At 39.4% G+C, this 26,473-nt stretch overlaps 1 protein-coding gene across 1 annotated transcript in view; it reads right to left on the reverse strand.

The window, feature by feature from the left end:
* The window catches only part of LOC124779100 (toll-like receptor 2), a 131,165-nt gene that overhangs the window by 63,196 nt on the left and 41,496 nt on the right, over positions 1 to 26,473 (reverse strand). The window contains exons 3-4 of the mRNA XM_047253687.1: positions 21,426 to 21,587; positions 1,547 to 1,893 (exon numbers count right to left, since the gene is read on the reverse strand). Of these exons, the coding sequence (XP_047109643.1) occupies positions 1,547 to 1,893; positions 21,426 to 21,587 (509 nt within the window). The remainder of the gene's footprint in view (positions 1 to 1,546; positions 1,894 to 21,425; positions 21,588 to 26,473) is intronic.

Genomic DNA, 26,473 nt, shown 5'->3' on the forward strand with positions numbered 1-26,473 from the left:
ATCCTGGGACGAACCATCTCATTCCATAACATGTTAGACCATGTAATTGGCAACATTTGCCTGTCGCACCACATTTCATATGTTTCGATTATCTTCTCCCTCGATTTTCCCGCAGTCATTGTTCCATTACCATACAATGCTATACTCCAAACCTATAGCCTCAGAAATTGTTAGAAAATTAGGTCCATGTTTCACTCGCAGGCCTCTCTCGGCCATAAACTTACTTTTTTCCAAAGCTAGTCTGCATTTCATGTCCTCCTCGCTCCGTCCTTCATGGCTTACTTTGCTGCCTAGGTAGATTGTCGAGCGCTCTAACCAAGTCGACAAACCCAATGAACGTCTGTTGATTTTTCTCGAGTCTTGCTTCCATCATCAGTCTCAACGTTAGAAGTGTCTCTCTGCAGTCTTTACCTTTCCTAAAGCCGAACTAATCATCATCTAACAGATCCCGAGTTTTCTTTTCCATTCTTTTGTGTATTATTCTTGTCAGCATCTTGGATGCATGAGCTGTTACGCTGATTGTGCCATAATTCTCGCACTTGTCGGTTCTCTATCTTCGGAACTGTGCGTTATATTTTCCTGAAAAGCGGATAGTATATCGCCAGGCTCATACATTCTACTTGCCAGCGTGAATAGTCGTTTTGTTGCCACTTCTCCCAATTAATTTAGAAATTAAGACGGAATGGTATCTCTTTTCCTTCTGCCTTATCTGAATTTAAGTCTCCCAAAGCTCTTTTGTATTCTGAGTCAAATATTGGTCCCCCAGTATCCTCCCTATCGGCTCCTGTTTCTTGTTCTAGCACGTCATCAGGCAATTCCTTTCCGTTACAGAGGCATTCAACGTACTCTTTCAACCTATCCGATCTCTTTTCCGCATGTACCACTGGAATTCCCATCTCACTCTTAATGATATCGACATTGCTGAGTCACTCCCTCCGTTAATCATTTCTTTTCCAGTTTCTTCAAAGTTTTCATGCAGTTACTTATAGGCCCAAAATTTTAGTGTGCACACCTGTGTCCTCCTGAATTTCTCCATTGACACTCGCGTCGTATTGATTGCATATACGATCCTGCAGGTCATAATGATTGCAATTTGAATAGCTTTACCTTGTCAGATTCCAGAGCGTACTGTCGAGCAACGGCTGGTATGTAGAACAGGGAAGTGGAGGAAAGTGGGAAGTTGGGGAGTCTTGCTAATTGCCCATGTGCGGGAATGCATGTCCTCAGTGATGATCCACTTGAAAAGTGAGGCAGAGAATTCCTACGCAGGAATCTTCAGCTTATTATACATTTCCGCAGGTTCGTCATCCGGGTCAGTTGCTTTATTTTTGAGTAAACAAAATTATGTGTTGGGAATGGCTGAATGATTGTAAAAATCGATACCACTACATAACAGTTTTATTGACAGAATGACAACCAAAAGTATGAGACTTGACATGTATCAGGGGATTATGACAAAATACATGCTGAAACAGGGACTGCGAAATGGAAGACTTTCGGACACAGCTTAAAAACATTACTCCCAGACATTAGTCACATAGCTTACCTTCACTCATTGTGATGATCTCGTCATCTGGAAGTCGCAGGATCTCAAGTGTGGGCATAGTGACCACTGGTCCATCCAGACTGCCAAGCTTCATGCTGCCCAATGTCAGTTCCTTCATGTGGACATCACTGGATAGGAGTTCCGTTAAGAACTCCACTGAAATGGCAGAGAGCTGTCCTGACGAAGTCAGCTTCATGCGCGTCATCTCTCCTCCGAGCTCAGAGATGAAGCGCCGTTTGAAAAAGATCCAGAATTCGTCACTGGGAAATTTTAGGTGGAAGGTCCCTCGCTTGATCTCCTTCATGAACCTGACGCTCTTCACGCAGTGTGTCCCTCCTCTCTTCTTACTGGAAATGAGTTGTAATTGGTTGGCAGTCACACACAGGGTGCGCAAAATGACTCTGGTCTGAAAAATATTTATAGTAACACTGAAGCGGATTGATCTTTGTTAATGAAAATCGCAGAAGATACAGGAAATGGGTACCGGTGGCGTTGACGCAATGCCGTGGTCGATTTCCAAACTGTGAGACACGAGAAGCAGCTCTACCTAAAGTATGGCAGCAAGAGCGGTTTCTATGTTCTACTGTACAACTACTGATGGCCTTGGAAGAGCCAGCCCTGACAAAACTGTACCATCTGGTGAGCAAGATGTATGAGACAGGCGAAATGCCCTCAGACTTCAAAAGAAAAAAATAATAATAATTCCAATCCCAAAGAAAGCAGGGGTTGACAGATGTGAAAATTACCGAACTATCAGTTTAATAAGCCACGGCTGCAAAATACTAACACGAATTCTTTACAGACGAATGGAATAACTGGTAGAAGCCGACCTCGGGGAAGATCAGTTCGGATTCCGTAGAAATATTGGAACACGTGAGGCAATACTGACCCTACGATTTATCTGAGAAGCTAGATTAAGGTAAGGCAAACTTACATTTCTAGCATTTGTAGACTTACAGAAAGCTTTTGACAATGTTGATTGGAATACTCTCTTTCAAATTCTGAAGGTGGCAGGGGTAAAATACAGGGAGCGACCTCGGGGAAGATCAGTTTGGATTCCGTAGAAATATTGGAACACGTGAGGCAATACTCACCCTACGACTTATCTTAGAAAATAGATTAAGGAAAGGCAAACCTAAGTTTCTAGTATCTGTAGACTTAGACAAAGCTATTGACGATTTTCTCTTTCCTATTCTGAAGGCGGCATGGGTAAAACAGAAAGAAGGAAAAGGCTCTTTACAATTTCTACAGAAACCAAATGGTAGTTGTAAGAGTCGAGGGGCAGTGGCTTAGAAGGGAGTGAGACAGGATTGTAGCTTATCTCCGATGTTATTCAATCTGTATATCGAGCAAGCAGTAAAGGAAACAAAAGAAAAATATGGAGTAGGGATTAAAATCCATGGGGAAGAAATTAAAACTTTGAGATTCGCCGATGTCATTGTAATTCTGTCAGAGACAGCAAAGGACCTGGAAGAACAACTGAACGGAATGGACAGTATCTTGAAACGAGGATATAAGATGAACATCAACAAAAGCAAAACGATGATAATGGAATGTAGTCGATTTAAGTCGGGTGATGCTGAGGGAATTAGATTAGGAAATGAGACACTTAAAGTAGTAAAGGAGTTTTGCTATTTGGGGAGCAAAATAACTGATGATGGTCGAAGTAGAGAGGATATAAAATGTAATGGCAAGGAAAGCGTTTCTGAAGAAGAGAAATTTGGTAACATCGAGTATAGATTTAAGTGTCAGGAAGTCGTTTCTGAAAGTATTTGTATGGAGTATAGCCGTATGTGGAAGTGAAACAAAGATGATATATGGTTTAGACAAGAAGAGAATAGAAGCTTTCGAAATGTGGTGCTACAGAAGAATGCTGAAGGCTAGATGGATGGATCACATAACTAATGCGGAGGTATTGAATAGAATTAGGGAGAAGAGAAATTTGTGGATCAACTTGACTAGAAGAAGGGATTGGTTGGTAGCACATATTCTTAACCATCAAGGAATCACCAATTTAGGAGGGCTGCGCGGAGGGTAAGAATCGTAGAGGGAGACCAAGAGATGAATATGTTGGTTGCAGTAGGTACTGGGAGAGGAAGCTTGCACAGGATAGAGCAACATGTAGAGTTGCATCAAACCAGTCTCTGGACTGAAGACCACAACAACAACAACAACAACAACAACAACAACTGCAACTTATCAATATGTGAGGATTGTTTGAGTACACCTGACGCTTAAATATCCCCCGCTGGTAGAAATCCCAGCGAGAGATCAGGAAATAAATGAGGCTATGATATTGCAATTGTAACAAAGTTGATGAGGCGATGTGTGTTGTTCTTCTGCCTTGCTGAAAATATCCAGATGATGGGTCAGCCTCTGTGAGTTGGACCGCTCGGGTAGTAAACAGTTTTGTGGAAGCATCGTGTTGCGGTGTGGACATCAGAGACTGCACACTCCAATCAAATCTTGAGATGACGCAATTGTTCTTCATAGAGCTGACGAGGATTTTATGATTCTTAATAGAACACGTACTATGAGTTTACACACCCTGACGAGCTTTGCCGGAGCTCATCACAAGGAATTAAAAAACTGAGTATCAAAAATTCCTGATTCCACTTCACACAGAAACCACCGGTAGAATTCAGCATACAGAAGTTGATCTGGAAGCTTTAACTCATGCGCAACAATAAATTTGTAAGGATAAAGAAGCAGGTCGTTTTTGATGATCTTTCGATACGAAATTCTGTTGATCCCCAATAGCAAAGATGGCATTGAGATTTTGTCATAGTCTGTTTCACGCTTTCCTTCCCTTGAATAATGTTTTAGGTGTTCTAATTCTTTTCGAATGGTTACGGATTTGTCCCCTGTAGAGATGGTTCCACACCATTTTATCACTAAGATTTGCACTGCAGACTTTGCTGGACGTTTTGCCAAAACACTTCGTCTTAAAATCTTGTGAAAATATTTCCGCACACGTTTTCCAAGAATGGCACTCGGCACTGAAGATGCTCCGTTTTATCATGAGCACCATTTTATTTTGTATTCAGCAGGTCACTAAACACGTCTGTTCCTGTCACTCACTAATGATACAACGAAGCTTGCGGGTTATCCCCACGTCTCGGCACGTGACAACTACCGGCTGGTGCCTATAAATCATGGGTTTCACGATTTTTTACATTCAGTAGATTTCCTGTTAATTAATAAGAGTCAAATCTGCGTCTGTCTTATAAATAGTTTCCAGACCAGCTCTATTTGCCGAACCTCCACAATGAAACCTACTGACGTCAAGGTCTTACCTTACCAAGAAATCAATGACTTACTACATGATAAACTCCTCATTACCGCTGCTTGCGAAACAGCGAATATGTGTTTGTACATCTACTTTAAGGAATATTACGCAACACTGATTTTCCATTGTGATTCTGTGTGAACGATATTCACTCATTACATGAAGACGAAAATTTCTCCAGAACTGTCTGCACTTCGTCACGATCAACCAACGACAATACTTTGCTGCAGACTAAATTATCGTCACAGAAAATTTGTGCTTGTGCTGACAGATTGTTTATGTAAAGTGTAAACATTAGGGGTGCTATTATACTTCAAATGGCTCTAAGCTCTATGGGACTTAACATCTGAGGTCATCAGTTCTCTAGACTTAGAACTACTTAAACCTAACTAACCTAAAGACATCACACACATCCATGCTCGAGGCAGGATTCGAACCGGCGACCGAAGCAGCAGGGCGGTTTCGGACTGAGGTGCCTAGAAACGCTCGACCACAGCGGCCGGCTATTATGCTTCCTTGGGGTATACTGACGTTAGTTTATATTTATGTGAACCAATAAAGCCTAGTCTGTTCAGTTAGTCAAAAGATCAACTAGTGAGTTGAGTATCTGTGAACATCTTCTTTACGACCATATATTGGTTATTAGTCAATGATACTGCACGGTAAGACCTTTCGGATTTCTTAGACGATAGTTTCCTGTGAATGTACATAAGAGAAGCTGCGCTTCACACTTTTGATTTCGTCATCTGAAGGCGCTCTGAATCTTTACAGAAGCTTCTATTCTTTCTGGAACTTCTTAACGTTCGAGTTTCAGATATTCTGAACGATTCCGCTCACGATTTGGGTACACGATATTGGTACGTAATGCAACGCATATCCCCCTTTACGCATTTGTGTAAACTGGATGATTCCAGCGTCGTGTGACCACACGCAGCGCGAGACATTCTCACAAGGGGAGGCACAACGGTGGGTTCACAGATTTACTTCAGACTTTGTACACCTTTAGTAGACCATTAACCTTCAAATTGCGAATGGGTCCAGCTGGCCCAGTTAGTTTACTAAAATTAACATAAATCGGTGAATAATATTTATTTTGTGACAGGACCTTATGTCATCCTCAAGTATGTAATAATTTATGTTACCCTTAATTTTTGTTTCAGAATGTGAAATACTTTTTGTGACACATACCATTGAAACACTTTTGTGAATGGGTCTTTTAGATCCTGGTGGATATTCATTTCAATTCTTCCAACAAATTGTTTGTAATATACACGATTCTTGTCGTATGGTCTACAATGGCTCAGAGGTACTTCATATTGTTGTAAGAATTGGTGTAACAACTGCAGCTTCAGTCTGATTTAGTGTGCCAACACAGCTAGTCGTTTTCTTAGCGATAAACAATTACAAAAGTTTCTGAATGAGTCATATAACGAAACAGTAGATGATCCCGTCAATGATTCAGAATTTCAAGATTCTGTTGATAGTTCAAGTGATGTTAATAATGTATAAGCCAGAAGTGAGGGAAGTGTCTAGCACGATAAGTTATCACTACTATGGTCTTGGATTCGAAACTGATCTTTGTGGTAGAGAAGGCAATGTGCTGATTGTTTAGGAAGATGACGTCCTTCATCTTCCATAATCTCTTGGGCATTGTATGCACTATATGTTTACTTTTTACCTAATGCCAGATTTACTTTTCTTGTGTTTCTTTGCAGATTATCTTAATGGTTTGTGGTTAATTCTCAGCTAATTTCCTTTTTTTATTTTCCATTTCTTTAGGGCTGGAAACATTCTTTGTCCTGCTCCAGGACCTCCCCAGTTTGCTCTTCAGTAAATTAACGAAATGAAAGTATGTTCATTTTCATTTTTTATAACTGAAGAAATGTTGGCATTGATTTTAAATGAAACCAACAGAGAAATGACCCAAGTATCGCAAGCCACAGATTCGACGTTCACATATTTTACAAATCAGGAACTGGAGGATTATTTGGGACTTCTTATATTGGGTGGTGTGTACAGATCTGCTGGAGAATCTCTTGAAGAGCTATGGGACATCAGTAATGGTCGACCAGTTTTTCATGCAGCGATGACACTTCATCGTTTCCATACAATCAGCAGATTTTTCAGATTTGAGAACAAAGAAGATCGACCAGATGTGCGACGCCATGTTAAAGTGGCTGCTATCAGGACTGTCTTGGAAATGTTTGTGGAACAGTTGCCTAAACTGTTCGTTCCTTACCAAAATGTCACAGTGGACGAGCAATTGATTCTATTCAGAGCAAGGTGCACTTCATACCTTCATACCTTCAAAACTGAGAGGAAAACGTGGAATAAGATTATGGTTGTTATCTGAAGTGAAAACAGCATATGTTTTTGCAGCAGAAGTGGATACAGGAAAGCCGGAAAATGGTCCACAAGAAACAAATCAAGGGAGAAATGTTGTATTGAGACTTGTGCAAAGTATTGAGAAAACTAGGCGAAACATTACCACTGGCAATTCCTTTACGGATTACACCCTGGCCAAAGAACTTCTAAATAAAGGTCTAACATTAGTTGGAATTCTCATAAAGAACAAATTGAGATTCCAAATGAAATGCTGGCAAACAATATCAGACCAGTGTTTTTAACCATCTTTGGATTTCAGAGCGATGTAATGCTAATTTCGTATTTTCCAAAAAGGAATAAAGCAGTAATATTACTATCTACAATGCACCATGACTGTAGCTTGTCTTCAGAGCAGCAATACGAAGCCTGAAGTATACTACATTATAACAAAACCAAATGAGAAGTTGACACAACAGATAAACTTGCCAGCACTTATTCCTGTGAAAGGTGTACTAAGAGATGGCGTGTTTCTTTGTTCTATAACATGCTACACATTTCTGCAATAAAAGTTTATGTGTTGTGGGTACACACTAATCCTGGCTACAATCAAAACGAATTACACAAAAGGCGGCTATTTGAAGGAGAACTCGAATCTGAGCTGACAAAACCAATGCGAGAGAAAAGAATGCCTAAAATTATTTCTAACAAAATCAAATTAAGTTTGGAAAATATTGCTGCAATGAGCTCAGGAGCAAAGAACAGAGGAGGGGCCGATGTAAAGAGTGTAGACTGAAGAAAGATCGAAAGACTAACGAAAAGAGTGGCAGTCAATCATTCTTCTGCCAAGAGCATGAAAATACTTACTGCAATAACTGCGTACACTATACCAAATCCATAGAAATTGAGTTAAACACAGGTCCGCAAAATCAAATATCGTTGTTAAATTTAAATTTTAAGATAATTATTGTGTATAGTAAAAGTTAAAAATTAAGCTACAACGTGCACTTATATGCAAAACCCTGATACAAACACTATTTTGAAGTACCATGCATGAACATTTGTTTCTCAAACTAAAATTTTCAAAAACATTTTTTGTATTAAATATGTTCAATAGATTTTGAAAAGTTCAAACTTCTGTTTTTATGCATAAAAAACTAAATGCGAAATAGATTTTCGAGATCATCTAAGAATATATCAATTTTTTTAATTGCAGGTCTAACAGACTCATTCAGAATATGGTTGTTTCTGTTTGAAACACAACAGGTAGGTTAAAACAGCATAATGTGCAAGAAGTAAGGTGCAACACTCTGGCAATTCCGAGAAAATTCCAAGACAACTTGTAAGGTGGTCATGTCATTTGGTTTTTGTATGTCATCGACATGCATATCTGAGGGAGAGCATGTTACGTTACTGTGAAACAATCTCTACCTCTGTGCAGTCTGATACATTCTTATTTGAAATGTGATTAGTAGACTAGATTAGATTAGATTAGCACTTGTTCCACAGCTCATGAATATGACACTTCGTAATGATGTGGAACATGTCAGGTTAATAAAAGGTGTCTATACAAGATATTACATTAAAGAAAATATTACATGACACTCAATATTTTTAATTTTTTGTGGGGGTTGGAAAATTACCCACTTACTACATCCAAAACTTCATCTAATGAGTAGAAGGAGTTGCCATTAATAAATTCTTTTGATTTCCTTTTAAATGCTATATGGATATCTGTCAGACTTTTGATGCTATTAGGTAAGTGACCAAAGACTTTTCTGGCAGCATAATTTACCCCCTTCTGAGCCAAAGTTAGATTTAACCTTGAGTAGTCAAGATCATCCTTTCTCCTAGTGTTGTAGCCATGTACACTGCTATTACTTTTGAATTAGTTTGGATTGTTAATAACAAATTTCATAACTGAACATATATACAGTGAAGATTTCTAGCTCTTTAAATAAGTGTCTGCAGGAGGATCTTGGATGAGCTCCAGTAATTATTCTGATTACACCCTTTTGCGCAATGAACACTCTTTTACTCAATGATGAGTTACCCCAGAATATGCCATATGAAAGCAGAGAATGAAAATAGGTATGGTAAGCTAATTTACTCAGATATATATCGCCAAAATTTCCAATGACCCTAATTGCATAAGTAGCTGAACTCAAACGTTACAGCAAATCCTCAGTGTATTCTTTCCAGTTCAACCCCTCATCAATGCATACACCTAGAAATTTTGAATATTCTACCTCAGCTACCGATTTCTGATCGAAGTCTGTATTAACTAATGGTGTCATTCCATTCACTGTGTGGAACTGAATATACTGTGTTTAATGAGAGCCCATTTGCAGAGAACCACTTACTGATTTTCTGAAAAACATCGTTTACAATTTCAACAGTTAATTCTTGTCTGTCAGGTGTGATAGGTATACTTGTATCATCGTCAAAAAGTACCAGCTTTGCATCTTCGCGAATATAGAATGGCAAGTCATTAATATATATTAAGAACAGCAGAGGATCCAAGGTCATGCACTCAGTATAAAAGTGGCCAACGCAGACCAGCGGAATCATACCGCCGTTAGCTGTATCTGCAACAACATTAAAGCACTATGCCCCGTCGACGTGTGTATCGTCAACGTCGCCATCGCATGCCAGTCTACAAACACATAATAAGCCTGGAGAATAAACTTGGCACAAATGCAACTGCACAAAGTGTCATATTGAATGGACCAATTTTTTTCCATGGATGTCGAGTTAATTTCAGTCTAGTGATGGACATATTCACTCTTGACTTGTGATGGTACCCGGTAGATGAAGAAAGACTGATTCTAAAGGGCAGCAAGGTTGAGTAACATGAATAACTAACAAAGCGAAAAGAATATCTATTTTGAATAACATTTTTTAAGAGAAGAATTCTGAAGTGAGACCGAAGCACTTTGCAGCTAGGAACGACTACTGTCAGCTAGTTAACTTGCTCAGAGCTGATAGAAAGACTACCCCATTTCCCTGAGTCATGCATTAACATACTAACTGATTAAGTTGTTTGGATTTTATGGAAATTTTCTGTTAACATTAACCCTTTTTACATCACTGTTCACTTTGTTAAGCATAGTATAATTCATCCTAATGTTATGTGTGAAAACAAGCAAAATTTAACTCTGTCACATTCTGTGTACTCTAAATTTTGTAGTGGGCACTTTATCACCTTCCCCTATTGGTTTTGTCAAGAACACTTCTAAAAATGATTTGGAGAAAAACTTTAGTTTGTTGTATATATGAAACGTATATTGTACGAGAAAACAAATCAAATACTACAATAAGACAATTTTATTTGGTACATAACAACGTTCTTTTCAAAAGAAGCACAGTCAGTGACTCTTTGGGTTGGGTGCATACCCTATCATTTTGTAAATAAACTTATTTGGTAGACACATCTCAGCTATGCTCACTTTGGTCTGAGAAAATGCTTTCATGGACCTCATACCACTTGTTACTTTAATAACATGCAGAAAAGAATACAGAAAGTTTTAACAAAATGTAAATTGTGTTGGAAAGCCAAACCATCAACCATTACACATCGAGCACTATTATTTCCTAAAATTCCTTCCAAATTATCGAAGCAGGCTGCAATACACCTGTTAGGACCTCTTGACAGGTCAGTCAGTGGATACTGATACATTTTTGTTGCTGTTGAATTAACTTCAAAAATCCTTTCATTCACTACTTTACGAGAAGCTAATGACAAAACAATAATTTTCTACGAGAAGCTGGTCAGATTGATATTGTCATTTCCGACAATATTTGGTTACGCACTTCACGACATCACAAATTATACCTGTTTTTATTTCACTCTATTGGCCTCAGTCAAATCCAGCTGCACAGGATATATTGTCATCATCAATACCAGACTTGGGATAAGCACACTCACACATTCCATGAGAATCTCAATGAGTTACCACACGATTCAACATCGTCATCTCCGTTACTTGTACTCAAAAATCAACAGCTACCATATGGTATCAGGAAGGTAATACTATTTTCAGCTTCAAAAAAATTACAACAAAAGAAAGTAGTAGATATGGGGTTCAACAACATTAAAAAGGCTGCAGAAAGAAGAAACAATTCTCAGGAACAGCAAGCGAACATAAGAAATCCACAGTTTGCCTCGTTAAGTCTCACTATTTATCTTGTAAAAGCAAGCATCTTAGTGACAAATTCTTTCTCGTATGCAAGGGACTTGATGGGATACGTGGAATTGTATGCTACAGTGTTGCAGAAATTGAAACTATTTGGACACACAAGAACAAGCGACTTCATCATGTTTTACATATCAAACCATGTATAGAGTAGTTCTGTTTATTGAAATGGTAGCCAGTTGATGGAATGACATGTCACCTGTTTCTAAAATACTTTATGTGTTACAGCACACAGCAATAGCGAGCGATAAACAATGCTATTCCACGTCATGTCAGAGTGCCTCCCATCACTAGGAAGGCACTTTTGACATGAATAGGGCAACTATTGTCCACCAACAAACTTCATTTATCGCTCAACGACTCGAGCGATTTTCTGCCACGACACATATATTAAACAAACTGATATGTACTTCGAAATTTCATCAAGAATCCAAATGAGAATAAATAACTTCTAATACGTAAAATGAACATGGTTGTATGTTTTAAACCAGTTCTCAGAGGATACACATGTTATCAGCAAAGTGTTGTTCACTTGAGAAATATTTTTGGCTGTAAACAGTGATGATAATACTGTGACATATAACATTTTCTACCACTTTTGATGATATATACAAGTATTAGGATGGTAATTGTATTATCTGGAAAGAAGAGTGATAGGTATTTTGACGTCAGAGATTGTTCAAGATCTATTGTGGGGGTGATGATGTGTGTACTGAACTGTAATATTTAAGATTATACCTATTAAGTGTTGATTATGTAAAAATAAGTGGACAAAGACAGAGAATGGAATTATTATTTGAAGTGTATACTGAGATGAAGACAACAGGCATGATAATGTTGTAACAGAATAATGAGATAACCGTTATGAGGTTTATGATGCATACTGTAATAGAATGAGGCAATGATCATGAAGATTAATGAAGAGAATGAGTGAGTGAGTAATGGTTAGATCATAGAGACCTTCTTTCTTGTTATAGTTAATTTTTATGCCATGTGGATGTATTTTGTGTTTATAAACCTAAAAGGTAAGTTTTTGAAAATACACAGGTGGATGACCATAGTGAATGAAGATAACATGAACTGAGAAAACGTGGTTATTTCTTTGATGTATAGTTTATAATCATCTGACGCAAATTGTTCAACCTTTTTACTAAACATATATGCCATTTCTTCCTCAAAACAACACAACATGTAACAATTACACTTTACAAAAATTTGAGAAGTGTCTATTTTTTTCACCATTTGTGCAAAGATAGGGTTTTGCAAAGATGTGGCTCAGCATTGATCACTACTCTCTACTGTGGTACACACTTGTAGTATATGGTATCCCACTGAACTTTTTGTGATTTAGTTTTGTATTAAGTGTCTGATTTCTGTATATACTAATGAGTGACATTCTTTTGTGATTTAACTTCTACTGAATACTGTACAACAGAACTGCCGTTTCATTGTCTAACAGATATACTTTGCACTTGTATGAAAGGATGTCATAACAGTCTAGGTGTTTGGGATTGTAAATTCTTGGGAAGAGAAGATGAAATTCATCACTCACGAGGTGTGACATGGGAGACAACATGCAAGAAGTATAAGGAATATTAATGATTTTTTTTAATTCTCAGCTTTATTCTTTTTTGCCATGGATTAGGATAAGTTTCTTTTATATCTATTTTTCTACTAATATATGTGAGAATGCATATTATCTGTCTTCTTCTGTTCACATATGATATAATAACACACTTTGCTTTACTTAAGTAATTTTCAGGTTGTATTTTTTTACACTTATGTCATGTATTGAGTTTCTTTATAACTCATATTCTCTGCATAAAGTGTTACTATAGCGTTCAGCGCTATTAGTATAGCACTGTAGGGAGCTGTCATAAGTCATTTAATGTTTTAAAAAATCTTGAGAGATGTGCAATAGGAAATAAAGAGCCAAAAGGCAAGAAAGAGCGGAGAAATGGTTACAAAGATGAATGTACGGTAAAATGATTAGGTAGGGCAGATATGAGAAATGATTAGGTGGGGCAAAGATAAGAAGTGGCTAGGTAGGGCAAATATGGGAAATGGTTAGTTACAGCAATGGAGCTAAGTAATAAGAACTTATGAGAATGTATCAAACATATGAAAGAAAGATGCAAACAGTAAACTGTGGTATTTAGTGAAAGTTTGATGCAATTACAGACAGAACTATTAAAAAGTGAACGAAATAAAGGATGAAATATAGTTAGAGAGCATACTAATTACTGTCCATATTAGGAATAATCATAGACTGAAATCCGAGCGACTGCTTAAGGTATTCCTTGCTGTGAACCTTCGTTAGTCCCTAATCTAGGTTTTTCTTAACAATACACCAAACTGTAGATCACCAATACTACTTCAGTTCATATGACACAAATTTTCAAAATCACCGTGTGCAGAATTCTCAAAGACATCATAAAAAATTAATAACCTATTAGTGGTTAATTCCATTGATTTATCATTAACATGTTCTTGAATTTTGTATAAATTCTTTGAATAATGTTCTTTAACTTATATTCTTGTAAAACTATTTATCTGTTTGTATTTGTAACATGTTTTGTATGTTCCTATCCATAATGTTTAGAATTTTGTCCTTGGCCCATTCCTATCTGAAATGACTCTGATACTAAATTCTACTGGATGAAGGTTTAGGATATGTAAGGAGGTCATGTCATTTGGTTTTTGTGTGTCATTGATGTGCACATCAGAGAGAGACCAAGTTACGCTTCTGTTAAACAATCGTTGAGCTTGCCGTAGCACAGTCTTTGCCTCTGCACAGCCTGATACACTCTTAGTCGAAGTGTGGTAGGTGATGGACACATTAAGTAGTGCTGTGTTGATCTGGGATGATATCTGTCAGATGAAGAAACATTGTAACATACAGCAAGGATGAGTAAGGTGAATAGATTAGAAAGTGAAGAGAACGTGTACTTTGAATAACGTTATTATTTTTGAAGACAAGAAGTCTGAGGTAAGACTGCAGCATTGTGCAGCTAGCAATGATTATTGTCAGCTAGTTAACTTGCTCAGAGCTGAGAGAAGGACCACCCCTTCCCTTAGTAATGCATTAACATTTTAACTGACGAAGCTGTTTGGTTTTTATAGAAATTCTCTGTTAACATTACACGCTTTTTAAATTACTGTTCACTTTGTTAAGCATAGTATTGCTGAGACCAATGTTATGTGTGAAGATCAAGCAAAGTTTTACTCTGTTATTTTGAAAACATACTTCATTCTAAAACCGGTGTCTTGAAATATCATCTCATAGGAAGTCTTACTCTCCCTACCCCACATTACGTATTACCATATGCAACGTCCGTCCCCGCTAGCTGAGTGGTCAGCGCGACAGAGTGTCAATCCTAAGGGTCCGGGTTCGATTCCCGGCTGGGTCTGAGATTTTCTCCGCTCAGGGACTGGGTGTTGTGTTGTCCTAATCCTTATCATTTCATCCCCATCGACCCGCATGTCGCCGAAGTGACGTCAAATCGAAAGACTGGCACCCGGCGAACGGTCTACTCGACGGGAGGCCCTAGTCACACAACATTTACATTTACCATATGCAACAGTATTTAGAAACCGAAACCTAGCTTAGCTGCTGCCTGCTTCCCGCATGCTGTTGTGCTTTCGGAGAAATTTGCTACAATTTTGTCAAGTCGTGAGGTAAGTGGAAATTTTGATTAGGGCCAGATAATTGGTTTACTTTAGTTTAGCATTTAATATAAAGACAAGTTGCATTCAGTCAGTTACACTTCAATTCATATTAGGTTCTGTTTAGTCAAAGTTTTCCATACGAGCTCAACTTTGATAACAGTTAATTGGGACATAGTTGTTGGCAATAAGAAGGTCTTATAGAATGGGAGGTAAAGTTGGGCTAAATCCCATACAGAAAAAAAATATATATCGTGGGGAGGTTAGAAAGTTTTACGCGTCTATTATGTAACGTATGTATCTGTGAGTAGGGTCTGGCTGGTAGAGTTCGTGGTCACCAAATGGCGCCAGCAAGGTTTCTCAGCGCGTTCTCAGAGAACTGGCTCATCTCTTTAATAATATAAAAAAAACTGAGTGAAGGTATCAACAATGGACTTCAACGGTTTTCATGTGACTTCCGCTACGACCAAATACAACGAACAATAACGAACAAAATGCAAAAAAAAAAAAAAAAGATTAGCATTCGAGCTTCTTAATACGAACATGTGAAAGGCGAAGGTTCGACTCCTGTTCAAACTTAATTTTTAATCTATATTTTTTTCATCACTGGTCATATGACTTTGAGACTTAATATAGTTAAAAAGAAAACACATGTATTTGCACGAAGTTCTGGTGAATTTCCAGTTATTTGACTACTTACTATTTTTAATTTAATTTTTCATTATTAGAACAAATATATGTATAATTATTGACAAGTAAATGAAGAAACACATAGAGTTTTCCTGAAAATGTATGGCTGACGTGATTTGCGAAATCCCTTATACGTGCAATCTGATTAGGTACCTGGAACTACTTTGCACCTCGACGCTTCGAGCTGCAGAAAAGAGGCAGGCCCCATTTGTTGGCTAAAGTGCGTAGCGGTGAAACGTAGCTAATGTAGCAACAGCGAGTAGTGTTGGTGCAATTTTTTTGAATATCACAGAATTTACGTTTGTACTATAAAAATGATTTGAGCGGGAGTCGAAAAGTAGCCTCACTCATGATGATGATGATGATGATGATTATGTTTGGTTTGTGGGGCGCTCTACTGCGCGGTCATCACCACCCGTACACATTCCCAATCTGAACTCAGTCACATCTCGCCACTTTCATGAATGATAATTGAAAGATGAGGACAAAACTAAAAAAACCCAGTCCCCGGCGCCTCACTCACGTACGTCTTACTAAGCTCGAACGCTAACCACTTGACCACCAAGAATCCTAACGTCTGATACCTACGCACAGATACATCAGTTACATCGTGGACGCGTAAACTTTTTCTTGCGATTTTCTCGGAATTGCCAGAGAACTGCGCCTTACTACTTGCACATTACCTTGTTTAATGGTCTACTAAAGGTGTCGTAAGTTTGAAGTGAATCCGTGATGCCGACGTCATGCCCTTCCCTTGGTAATAAATGGGAGTCAGGAAAGCGGTTGATTACACAGCGTAGCCAGAACCCGTGGTCTAGCGACACCGGCACGGTAGTCAGAGGTCTGTCTTTTTCTTGTAATAAATAAACTGTCTCAAGTGTTCGACGGTGAACGTGAAATGGTGTCACGTGAGTTCCACCCTGACCAAATGAGGAGTAGAGCGTCAAACAAAGTAAGGAAAATAAACTGATGGGTAGCGTCTTTGACTTGAAATCAAAACGTCCTTCGTCTCGTGTTCGAATCCCGTCACTGCTTAAATTTTGAATAAAAATCATCAACAATAGTGGCTGAAGACTTCCGGTATAAGATGTCACCCTGGTTCTGCCAACGGCCTTGTCAAAGAGGACAGAGGGGCGGACATAAGTTCACTGTAGTCTCTTCTCCTTGTGGTAGAAGTCAGAAATGATCAACGGCATGAGGATACAGAGACAATGGAAGCCGCTGACTTATAGAGATACACATGCATCCGCAGGACAGTAATTGAAAAAGTGTCATGGTGATCTCTCCACTGGCAACAGGTTCTGAATTAGTCCCACATTCGGATCTCTGGGACGGGACTGCCACGGGAAGGTGACATAAAAAAAAAGATTCAACAACCAACAAATGGGTAATGTTCTAGGGGTCGGGGCGTTTAATGTCAGAAGTTTGAACGTTGTGGGGAAGCTAGATATTCTGAAAACGAAAATGCAAAGGCTCAGTTTAGATATAGCGAGGGTTACAAGTTAAATGGAAAGAACACAAGGTTTTCAAGTCAGAAGAGTATAGGGAAATATCAACAAAAGCAGAAAACCATACAACGGGAGTAGAATTAGTTGTGAATAGGAAGGTAGGACAGAGAGTGAGTTACTACGAACAGCTCAGCGATAGGGTTGCTCTCTTCAGAAGCGTCAGAAAATCAACACAGACAACCAACTAGAATGGGGAATTTGAATGTGGCTGCAGGGGAGCAAGTGGAAGAATGGGTTGCAGTAGACTGAGGCCTAAGCACTAGGTACAATGTAGGAGAAAGGCTAGCTGAGCTCTGCATTAATTATCAGTTAGTAATAGCAAATGCTCTGTCCAAAAATCACCAGAGGACGAGTTATATATGGAAAAGATCCGGATAGAATACTTTTTAGTCACACAGAGATCCCAAAATCAGATACTGGAATGTAAAGTGTACCCAGATATAAACCCTAATCGCAATTTGCTACTGATGAATAGTGGGCTGAATTTTAAGAGAAGAGTCGGGAAGAATCAAAGCGCAAACAAGAGGGCTACGGAGATACAAGGAATGAAGAGATACACGTGAAGTTCTCTAAAATTACAGATACTGCCATAATGAATAATTCAGTAGGCAGACGTACTAAGAAGAATGGACATCTCTGAACAGGATAATCACAGTTGGAAAAAAACCCTAGGGAAAGGGAAGGTAACTGCGAAAGAACCATAGATAACGGAAGAAATGCTTCAGTTGATCGACTGGAGAAGGAAGTATAAAAACGAGGAGGGAAATTCGGTAATACAGAAATACAAGTCAGTTAGAAATAAAATAATAAGAAGTGCAGGGAAGCTATGGTGAGACGGCTGCGTGAAAAATGTGAACAAAGTGAAAAAGAAATGATTGTCGGAAGGACTGACTCAGCAAATAGGAAAGCCAAAACAACTTACGATGAAATTAAATACAGGAGAGAGAGTGGATAGGTGGAAAGAGTAAATTCAAGACTTCTATGAGGGAGAGGACGTGTCTAAGGACGTGACAGAAGAAGAGATAGGGGAGAGACAGGGAATCCAGTAGTAGAATCACAACATAAAAGAGCTTTGGACTACTTAAGATAAAATATAGTAGACAGAACTGATAACATTCCGTCGGAATTTATAAACTCATTGGAGTAAGTGGGAACAAAACGACTTTTCACGTTGATATGTAGAATGCATGAGACTGGCGATAAACCATTAAACTTTCGCAAAACGTCGTCCTCACTTTTCCAAAAACAGCAGTAGCCGACGAGTGTAAGAACTGTAGCAGAATCGACTTAACATTTCATGCATCCAAGTTTCTGACAAGGCTATTATATAGAAGAATGTAGAATAAAATAGAGGGTTATTTTGGCTTTAGGAAAGATAGAGGCACCAGAGAGGCAGTTCTGATATTGCAGCTGATAATGGAAGCAAGACTGAAGAAAAATCAAGACACGTTTATTGGATTTGTCGACCAGGAGAAAGCATTTGACACTGTAAAACGGTGCAAGGTGTTCAAAATTCTGAGAAAGGTAGGGTAAGCTATAGGGAACGATAGGTAACATAAATATGTAAAAGAACCATGAATGAACAGTAAGAGTGGAAGACCAAGAAGGAAGGGCTCGTATTGAAAAGGGTGTAAGGCAGGGATGTAGTCTTTCGTCCGTACTGCACAGGCTACACATCTAGGGAGCAATGATGGAAATAAAAGAAAGGTTCAAGAGTGGGATTCAAACTCAGGATGGAAAGATATCAATGATGGTATTCGGTCATGACATTGCAGCTTCCGTTGAATGGAATGAACAGTCTGAGATGTACAGAATATTGATTGAGAATCTTGTAAGCCGGCCGCTGTGGTCGAGCGGTTCTAGGGGCTTCGGTCAGGAACCGCGCTGCTGCTAAGGTCGCAGGTTCGAATACTGCCTCGGGCATGGATGTGTATGATGTCCTTAGTTAGGCTTAAGTAGTTTTAAGTCTAGGGGGCTGATGACCTCGGATGTTAAGTCCCATAATGCTTAGAGCCCTTTGAACCATTTGAAAATCTTGTAGATTTCTTCGACGGTGGCTCCCCTAACGTACGTCAGATAACATACTCTTTGTTTTGATATGTTTTGATAATTGTATATCGATTCTGACTTTCGTAAGTATTTTCTGATTTTTTAATGATTGCATCTGCATGAAAAGGTTATGAATAACCATCTGTGTTCAGAAAAAGTTATTTTAAGAGCAAATGATGTTTAACAGTGCAGTGCAGCGTGTCACACTATGATACAGAATTACAGTGTTCCTGTTGAATTATGCGCCTTATCACGAATGACATTTCGTTTTTCCAGTTCCTTTGCTCTATGTGGTGAATTTCAGTGTTGTGGAATGAATTAGTTACGAAAGATAAAAAACAAATTTTCTAATTTTTTTAAAATCACACATGCTGGTACTCCCAGGAAGTATTTTTGCATAATATCTAGGAGTATTATAAATGGTAAAAGAGGCTTTTGGGAATACGTGAGGAAGATAGCGAGCCTGTGGCGAACACAGTAAGACAAGCTAAGTCATTTAGCTGTGTTTAAAGAAGACTTAAGCGTGTGTGTGTGTGTGTGTGTGTGTGTGTATCTGTGTGTCCGTGTGTGTATGTGTATGTGGGTGGGTGGCTATAGATGTAGTAATACGGCATTGCCTTATGACTGAGAGGAAATGCAGATTGCATGGGCCATAGTTCAGTGGTGATATAAGAGACTCCAAGAGAATTAGAAAGACGAGAATTATTTGGCCGAAGTAAGCAATAAAACGTATGCAGCTGCAAGACCATTATTGAAATTGTCCCCGCCATCTAAAAACGTCACCCTAGAAGCTTTGCAGAAAGTAAGACGGAACTATTTCAGACATCGGGTTCTGTAAAACATTAGGCAAAGTCCTACACGAGTTTCTTTGGACAATGCAGTAATTGTGTGAAGTGAAATTATAATTTCACTAACAAAAATCGTTGTCCATGCTCTGTTATCTTTAGTTCCGAGAATCACAGCCTGAATGAAAAATGTTAGCAGATGCCAATTTTGTCAAAATATAGTTAAATTTTCTCCTAAATTGAAGGCTCATTTCCTGCTGATTAATCGAACTCATTGTGAAACTTTTGTACTACAACAAACCTAACTAAACCTTGAAACCTGTATTTAATACCTGCTGAAATTATTGAATATAGGAAAGGGTTGTGAATTTTATCTTTTATTCACCTCTGGTGATCACTTGTATGTATTTTGGAAAATTTGTGTAGCGGTACTGATGTCTTGGCTATCATACTTCAGCGTTGTCTTGGTATTTTTCTTTTATTTTGTAGTCATTCGTATTTAATTGAACTATAATAATGAGGAAGGTTTGCTTAATCAAAATTTGATTATCGTAAGTTTATAAGTAATTCTTAGCGCGCCGTGAAATGTAATAATTCACTGAGTTTTAATTTTTTCTGTATGTTTTTAGAGAATCCGTAAGTATGGAATATACTTACGCTTATGTATGACTAACCGATCCGATTCTCTGATCACTTGCCTGAACAAGTTGGCTGCCAACTGAGAACCGATCATTATCGTCTACATGCGTATTACTGTTACTGAGGCATGAACAATGTCAAATATAAATGGTATAAGGGAGAAGGCTGTGCACTCTGGCACTAGGTACCATATTGTTTTATTATATCACTAAATTTTATTAATTGTCATTTGCGGAAGTTGTGGCCGAGTGGTTCTTGGTGCTTCAGTTTGGAACCGCGCAGCTGCTACGGTCGCAGGTTCGAATCCTGCCTCGGGCATGGATAAGTAGGTTAGTTAGGTTTAAGTAGTTCTAAGTCTAGGGGACTGATGACCACAGATGTTAAGTTCCATAGTGCTTAGAGCCATTAGAACCATTTTAAATTTTCATTTTCTGATCCATAATAAATTCTACAGATCATTCAAAATTAATCTACGTATTTTCTTAAGTACAACTGCACTCAGTCTTTAGTAGGGCAGTGTATCCACCTATATTAATGATAGGCTGTACACTTTTCCGCAATACTTCGTGTTATTTGCTCTCATATCGATGTCTCACCGATAACTTCTGTAAATGTAATCATAGTCGATTGCGAAGTGTGGAACAGGTTATGAGAGTTGCATAATCTTTGTAGCAAGTGGTGTTAAATTATATTTCAAAACTAAAAACTAAAATTAAGTTGCGCAAAGTAACGTACCTGGCAGCATCGTTGCAGTCGGGATGAACGGTGACAATAGCTGATGGAATTTTCTTCGTGAATCCGAGTCTGATGTAGCTACCATCCTTGACAAAGTACAGGAAGTTAATGAAGTTCTGGCCAAGATCGCCTACTGTGTGAATCTCGTCAATGATGTCGCTCCTGAAGCAAGAAAAATGAACACTACATATTTAACAGTTTCAGCACTTTCATTAGCAGATTCACAAAGTTTTGGATAGAAAAAGTAAAGTAGACATGTACTAAAGATAGAAATTGAAACGAATACCTTTGCGAAACTCTATGACACCAGTTTTGAGTTGAAGAGAACAAACACATTGCGCCATTTACGTCTAACGCTCCCACAAGCCTTCTGAATATTTGCTGCTGCTGCTGCACGAATCTTTCATTGTAAATACTCTGACCTCCCCTCCCTACTCCCGACTCGCCCTGTCTCTCTGTCTCCCTCACTGTCTCTCTCTGTCTCCCTCCCTATCTCCCTCCTCTCTCCCCCCCCCCCCACTCATTCTTTACTGCCCCCCCCCCCCAACATCTCTCTTTCCCTCCAACCTCTCGCTCTATAATAATTTCACGTGCTTTATATGTACAAATGAAGTTTACCATAAACGAAAGTGTCAGCGACAAGAAAAAACATATTAATGAAATAATGGTTTTGCTTTGCTGGGCAGATGTTTACGATGCCACAGAATTTGCACCTGAAGTAAGTTTGGCGAAATATTCAAGGTAGTACTTCTTGCATCCTGACTACATAGCGTAAGCGAAGTCTAGCTTTGGTAGTTCACCAGCTAAACGTGGAACAGAGACACTGTCGTTGCAGAAACTCACAAGGAAAGCCAACAGGTTGTAACCAGTTGAGATTCTACGAAACGCGTTTGCACCTTTCAGTGAATGTTACGAGTATACTCCAGCAATGGATTCTCTTATTGATTCTCTGGATATCATTTATTTCCGATTCAAATATTTTTTGTGTACTTTTAACTAAAGTAACGTCCTGTAGAAAGGCATTTTTATTTTCTTTATTGTATTTCAATTCCCCATCGGGGCGGGTTGGCAGCAGCATATGCGCTGCTCTTCAGCCGAAAGACATAGAACAAACAATAGAAGACATTTAAAAATAACAAAGGAGAGACTATGGCGAACATAGATATAAAAAAGGGGGAACATCATGGAAGGCAATAGACAAAAAACGGGGTGACCATAAAATTGAGATAAAAATCTGTTAAAACTGTTTAAAAGTATCACACACAAAAAGCCACACACTGCGACAATTAAAAGAACACAAGGCACAGTATGACTGGAGCATAAAAGGTATCGACAGATGGCGTAGCATATAACAACGACTGACGGCGAACCTCAAGGCAGTACACAATTAAAATCACACCTCTTGACGCACAGGAGAAACAGCATAAACACAACACTGACGTGGCACACTGACGATGATCAAAGCAGAGGATCTGCAAAGCGCAAGGAGATGAGGGCGACCGGAAGAAGGGAGGGAGGGGAAGAGATGGGGGAGATGAGTGGGGGGCGCGCTGAAGAGGGCCAGGTAGGGAGGGATGTGGGAAGGAAAGAGGCAAGTATGGGGTGCAGGGTCGCAGGGTAGGGGGGGGGGGGGGGGAAGGAGGAAAATCCGCTCTGGGAAAAGGAGGGAAGAGGAAAAAAGGGGGCCGTGGGGAGGGAGGGGGGGAACAAGGCCAGGTTATAGTTGGAAGGAAGGGTAGATGTCAAGGCGAAGTTAGAAAGGCACGTAGGCAGAGGAATAGAGAGAGAGGAAGACTGTGTTTCAACATGAGAAACTTCACAAAAAAGTGGTCATTTATGTGTTCTACATTGTATATAGGAGAGTACAAATTCTTCGTGAGGAGAAATCAGTAAAACCATTGTCTAAAAATACGCTAATCAGACAGGACATTAAGGCCAAAGCCCTGATATCGATATGAACCACTCCTGGTGATAGCAGCGGCACCTGGAGAGGAATGATGCTAGTCATAAACACGCACGGAGCATGACTTATCAGTGAGCATGCTGACCGTGTGTAGCATGGGGAAGGCGCGCCATGTATCTGGCTTTGACCGGGGGCAGATAGTGATGGCCGGGAGGCTCGGCACAAGGATCTGGGAGACTGCACGACTAGTCGCGTGTTCGAGGAATGCCGTGGTGAGTGCCTTCAACATGTGGCGAAACCACATATAAAAGTCTTGGCGTTGAGCAGCCACCCGTCATTACAGATGTCGGACGAAAGTAGGCTGCGCAGACTGGTAAAACCGAAGAGGCGGCACTAACATCAGACTTTAATGCTGAACAGTGTACAAGCTTGTCTGAACACACAGTGCACCAAACACTTCTAATGATTGCCTCCGCAGCCAACTACCCACGGATGTACTAATGTTAACACCACGACATCACCAGCTACAGGTAAAATGGACACGTGATCATCGGCACTGGCCGTTGGCGCAGTGGCAGAGTGTTGCATGGTCTGATGATTACCAGTGCCTTCTTCAACATGCCAGTAGTCAGTGGGGAGGGCGCGAATCCGTCGTCTGCCAGGGGAACAGCTCCTTAGCACCTGTACTGCGAGACGGAGACAAGCTGGCGGAAGCTCCGTTGTGCTCTGGGAAACATTCACGTGGGCATGCGTGGGTCCAACAGATCTCGTTTAAAGCACCATGACTGCCAAGCAGTATCGCACACCGGTTGCAGATCACATACAGCTCTTGATAACGATCATGTTTCCCGACGGCAGTGGTATTTTCCAACGAGATAATGTGCCGTGTCACAAGGCCATGAATGCGATAGGGGGGGGGAGGGGGGTTCGAGGCGCACAGTGGCAATTTCAAACTGTTTTGCTGCCTCCAAAGAAGGCTTCAGCTTGTGAAACTTGAAGGAAATAACTGCGCCGCAAACAGGTCCTTTATCAGGTGAGGTGATACCACAAAAATCACCCTTATCGTACCAGATATAAGCAAATACGTAATTGAGAAGTATCTGTATTATGACTGTTATATCGAGTACTCAAAATGTTGAGCTTGAGCACTCATTCATGGGCCAATGTGTTTCCCGATAGACAGTGCAGTACGTCAGATGTCATCAGATCTTTTCGAAATTTGCATATGTACTCTGCAGTTCTAACTTAAGTTCCTGGCAGAGGGTTCATGGAACCACCTACAGCCTACTTCTTCAGCATTCCAGTACCGAAAAGTGCGCAAGAAAAACGAGCACTTATATTTTCCGTATGAGCTCAAATTTTTCTTATTTTATTATATATCTGGATGAAATTATTAGTGAAAGTTTTGGTGGAAGTCGAGTAGTTTGTGTAGGGGGGACGGAGAGTGGAGTGTATAAGATTTGCAGACGTGGTTGTGATGGCAGAGAGTGCAAGAGAGAAGGAACAAATGTTAGATGATCTAAACACAAAATTAGAGGAATATGGAATGAAGATTAACAAGAAGAATGCGAAAAGCATGGTAACTGGAGGAAAGGGGAGAAAATGCCGTATGAAAATAGGGGGAGAGGAAATAGAGAAAGTGAATAACTTCTATTACTTGGGAAGTGTAATAATGAATGATATGTATTGCTCAACAGAAATTAGTAAAAGAGTTGCAATGGCAAAAGAAGGATTCAAGAGGAAACAGAAATTACTTTGTGGACCACTGAACAAAGATCTGAGGAAAAGATTTGCCAAATGTTACATCTGGAGCGTTGTTTCACTATGTGGTGCGGAGACTTGGACATTGAGGAAGAAAGATGAAAGAAGACTGGAGGCGCTACATATGTCGATATGGATAAGAATGGAAAAAGTGAAATGAGAAGACTGAGTAAGGAATGAAGAAGAAGTATTAAGAAGAGTTGGAGAAGAAAGAAACATGCTGAACATCATCAGAAAGAGAAAACGGAACTGGATTGGACATTGTTTGAGGAGGAACTGTTTATTGAAGTAAGGAATTGAAGGAATGGTGGAGGATAAAAGGGGAAGAGGAGAAAGAAGATATCAAACTCTGGACAATATCAAAGGAGGCAAATATTCAGAAATGAAAAGACTTGTTATGGACAGACATAAGTGGAAGAGGCTTAACCCATGACAAGACCTGCCGTAAGGCAGAACAGCATACATACATACATTATTATGTCATTTCTCCAACGTAGGGTGATGTCAACAAAACAATTTACCATTCTTAGGAGAAACTTTTGTGACTGAAATTCTGTGAGATGATTACGCCGCAACGAAAAACCAGTTTGTTTCAATAATTGCCAACGCAATTCGCGTATCATAAACGTAACACTCTCTCCGCTCTTTCGCGCTAGTAAAACGAGCTGCCCTTCTTTAAACTTTGTCGATGTCCTTCATCGACCCTGTCTGGTACGGATTCAATATGGGCAGCAGTACTCTGGAAGAGGAGTAGCAAGCGCGGTTAAGGCTGTCTGTTTAGTAGATCAGTTGCCTCTTCTAAGGTATTGGCCAATGAAAGGCAGTCTGCAGATCGCCTTCTCCTTAACATTAACTATATGTTATCTCCAATTTAAGTTGTTCGTAACTGTAATCCATTGGTATTTACTTGAATTCACAACCATTAGATTTGTATGACTTATCGTGTAACCGAAATTTAACGGACTCCTTTTGGTGTTCATGTGGATAGCCATACACTTTTTTTTTTTTTTTAAGAATTAACTGTCACTTTTCGCAATATGCAGATATAACGTCTAAATTATTTTGCAATTGGTTTTGATCTCCCTATGACTTCACTAGAGGGAAAATGACGGCACCACATGTAAACAGTCTACTAGGGTTGCTCAGATTCTTTCCTAAATTGTTTATATAGGTTAAAAGTAGCAGAGCGTCTATAATGTTTCTTTTTGGAGCGTAAGGTATCACTTTTGTTTTCGATGACTTTCCGTCATATACTAAGAAATCTGAACCTACTGCCAAGAAATAATGAATGCATTCGCCAAACTGAAAAGATACTCCCTAGGCACCCAGTTTTATTAGAAGCCGCTTGTGAGGAACGGCGTCAGAAGGCCTCTGGAAATCTAGA

Source organism: Schistocerca piceifrons, chromosome 1 (assembly GCF_021461385.2).
Source record: "Schistocerca piceifrons isolate TAMUIC-IGC-003096 chromosome 1, iqSchPice1.1, whole genome shotgun sequence".
NCBI lineage: Eukaryota > Metazoa > Arthropoda > Insecta > Orthoptera > Acrididae > Schistocerca > Schistocerca piceifrons.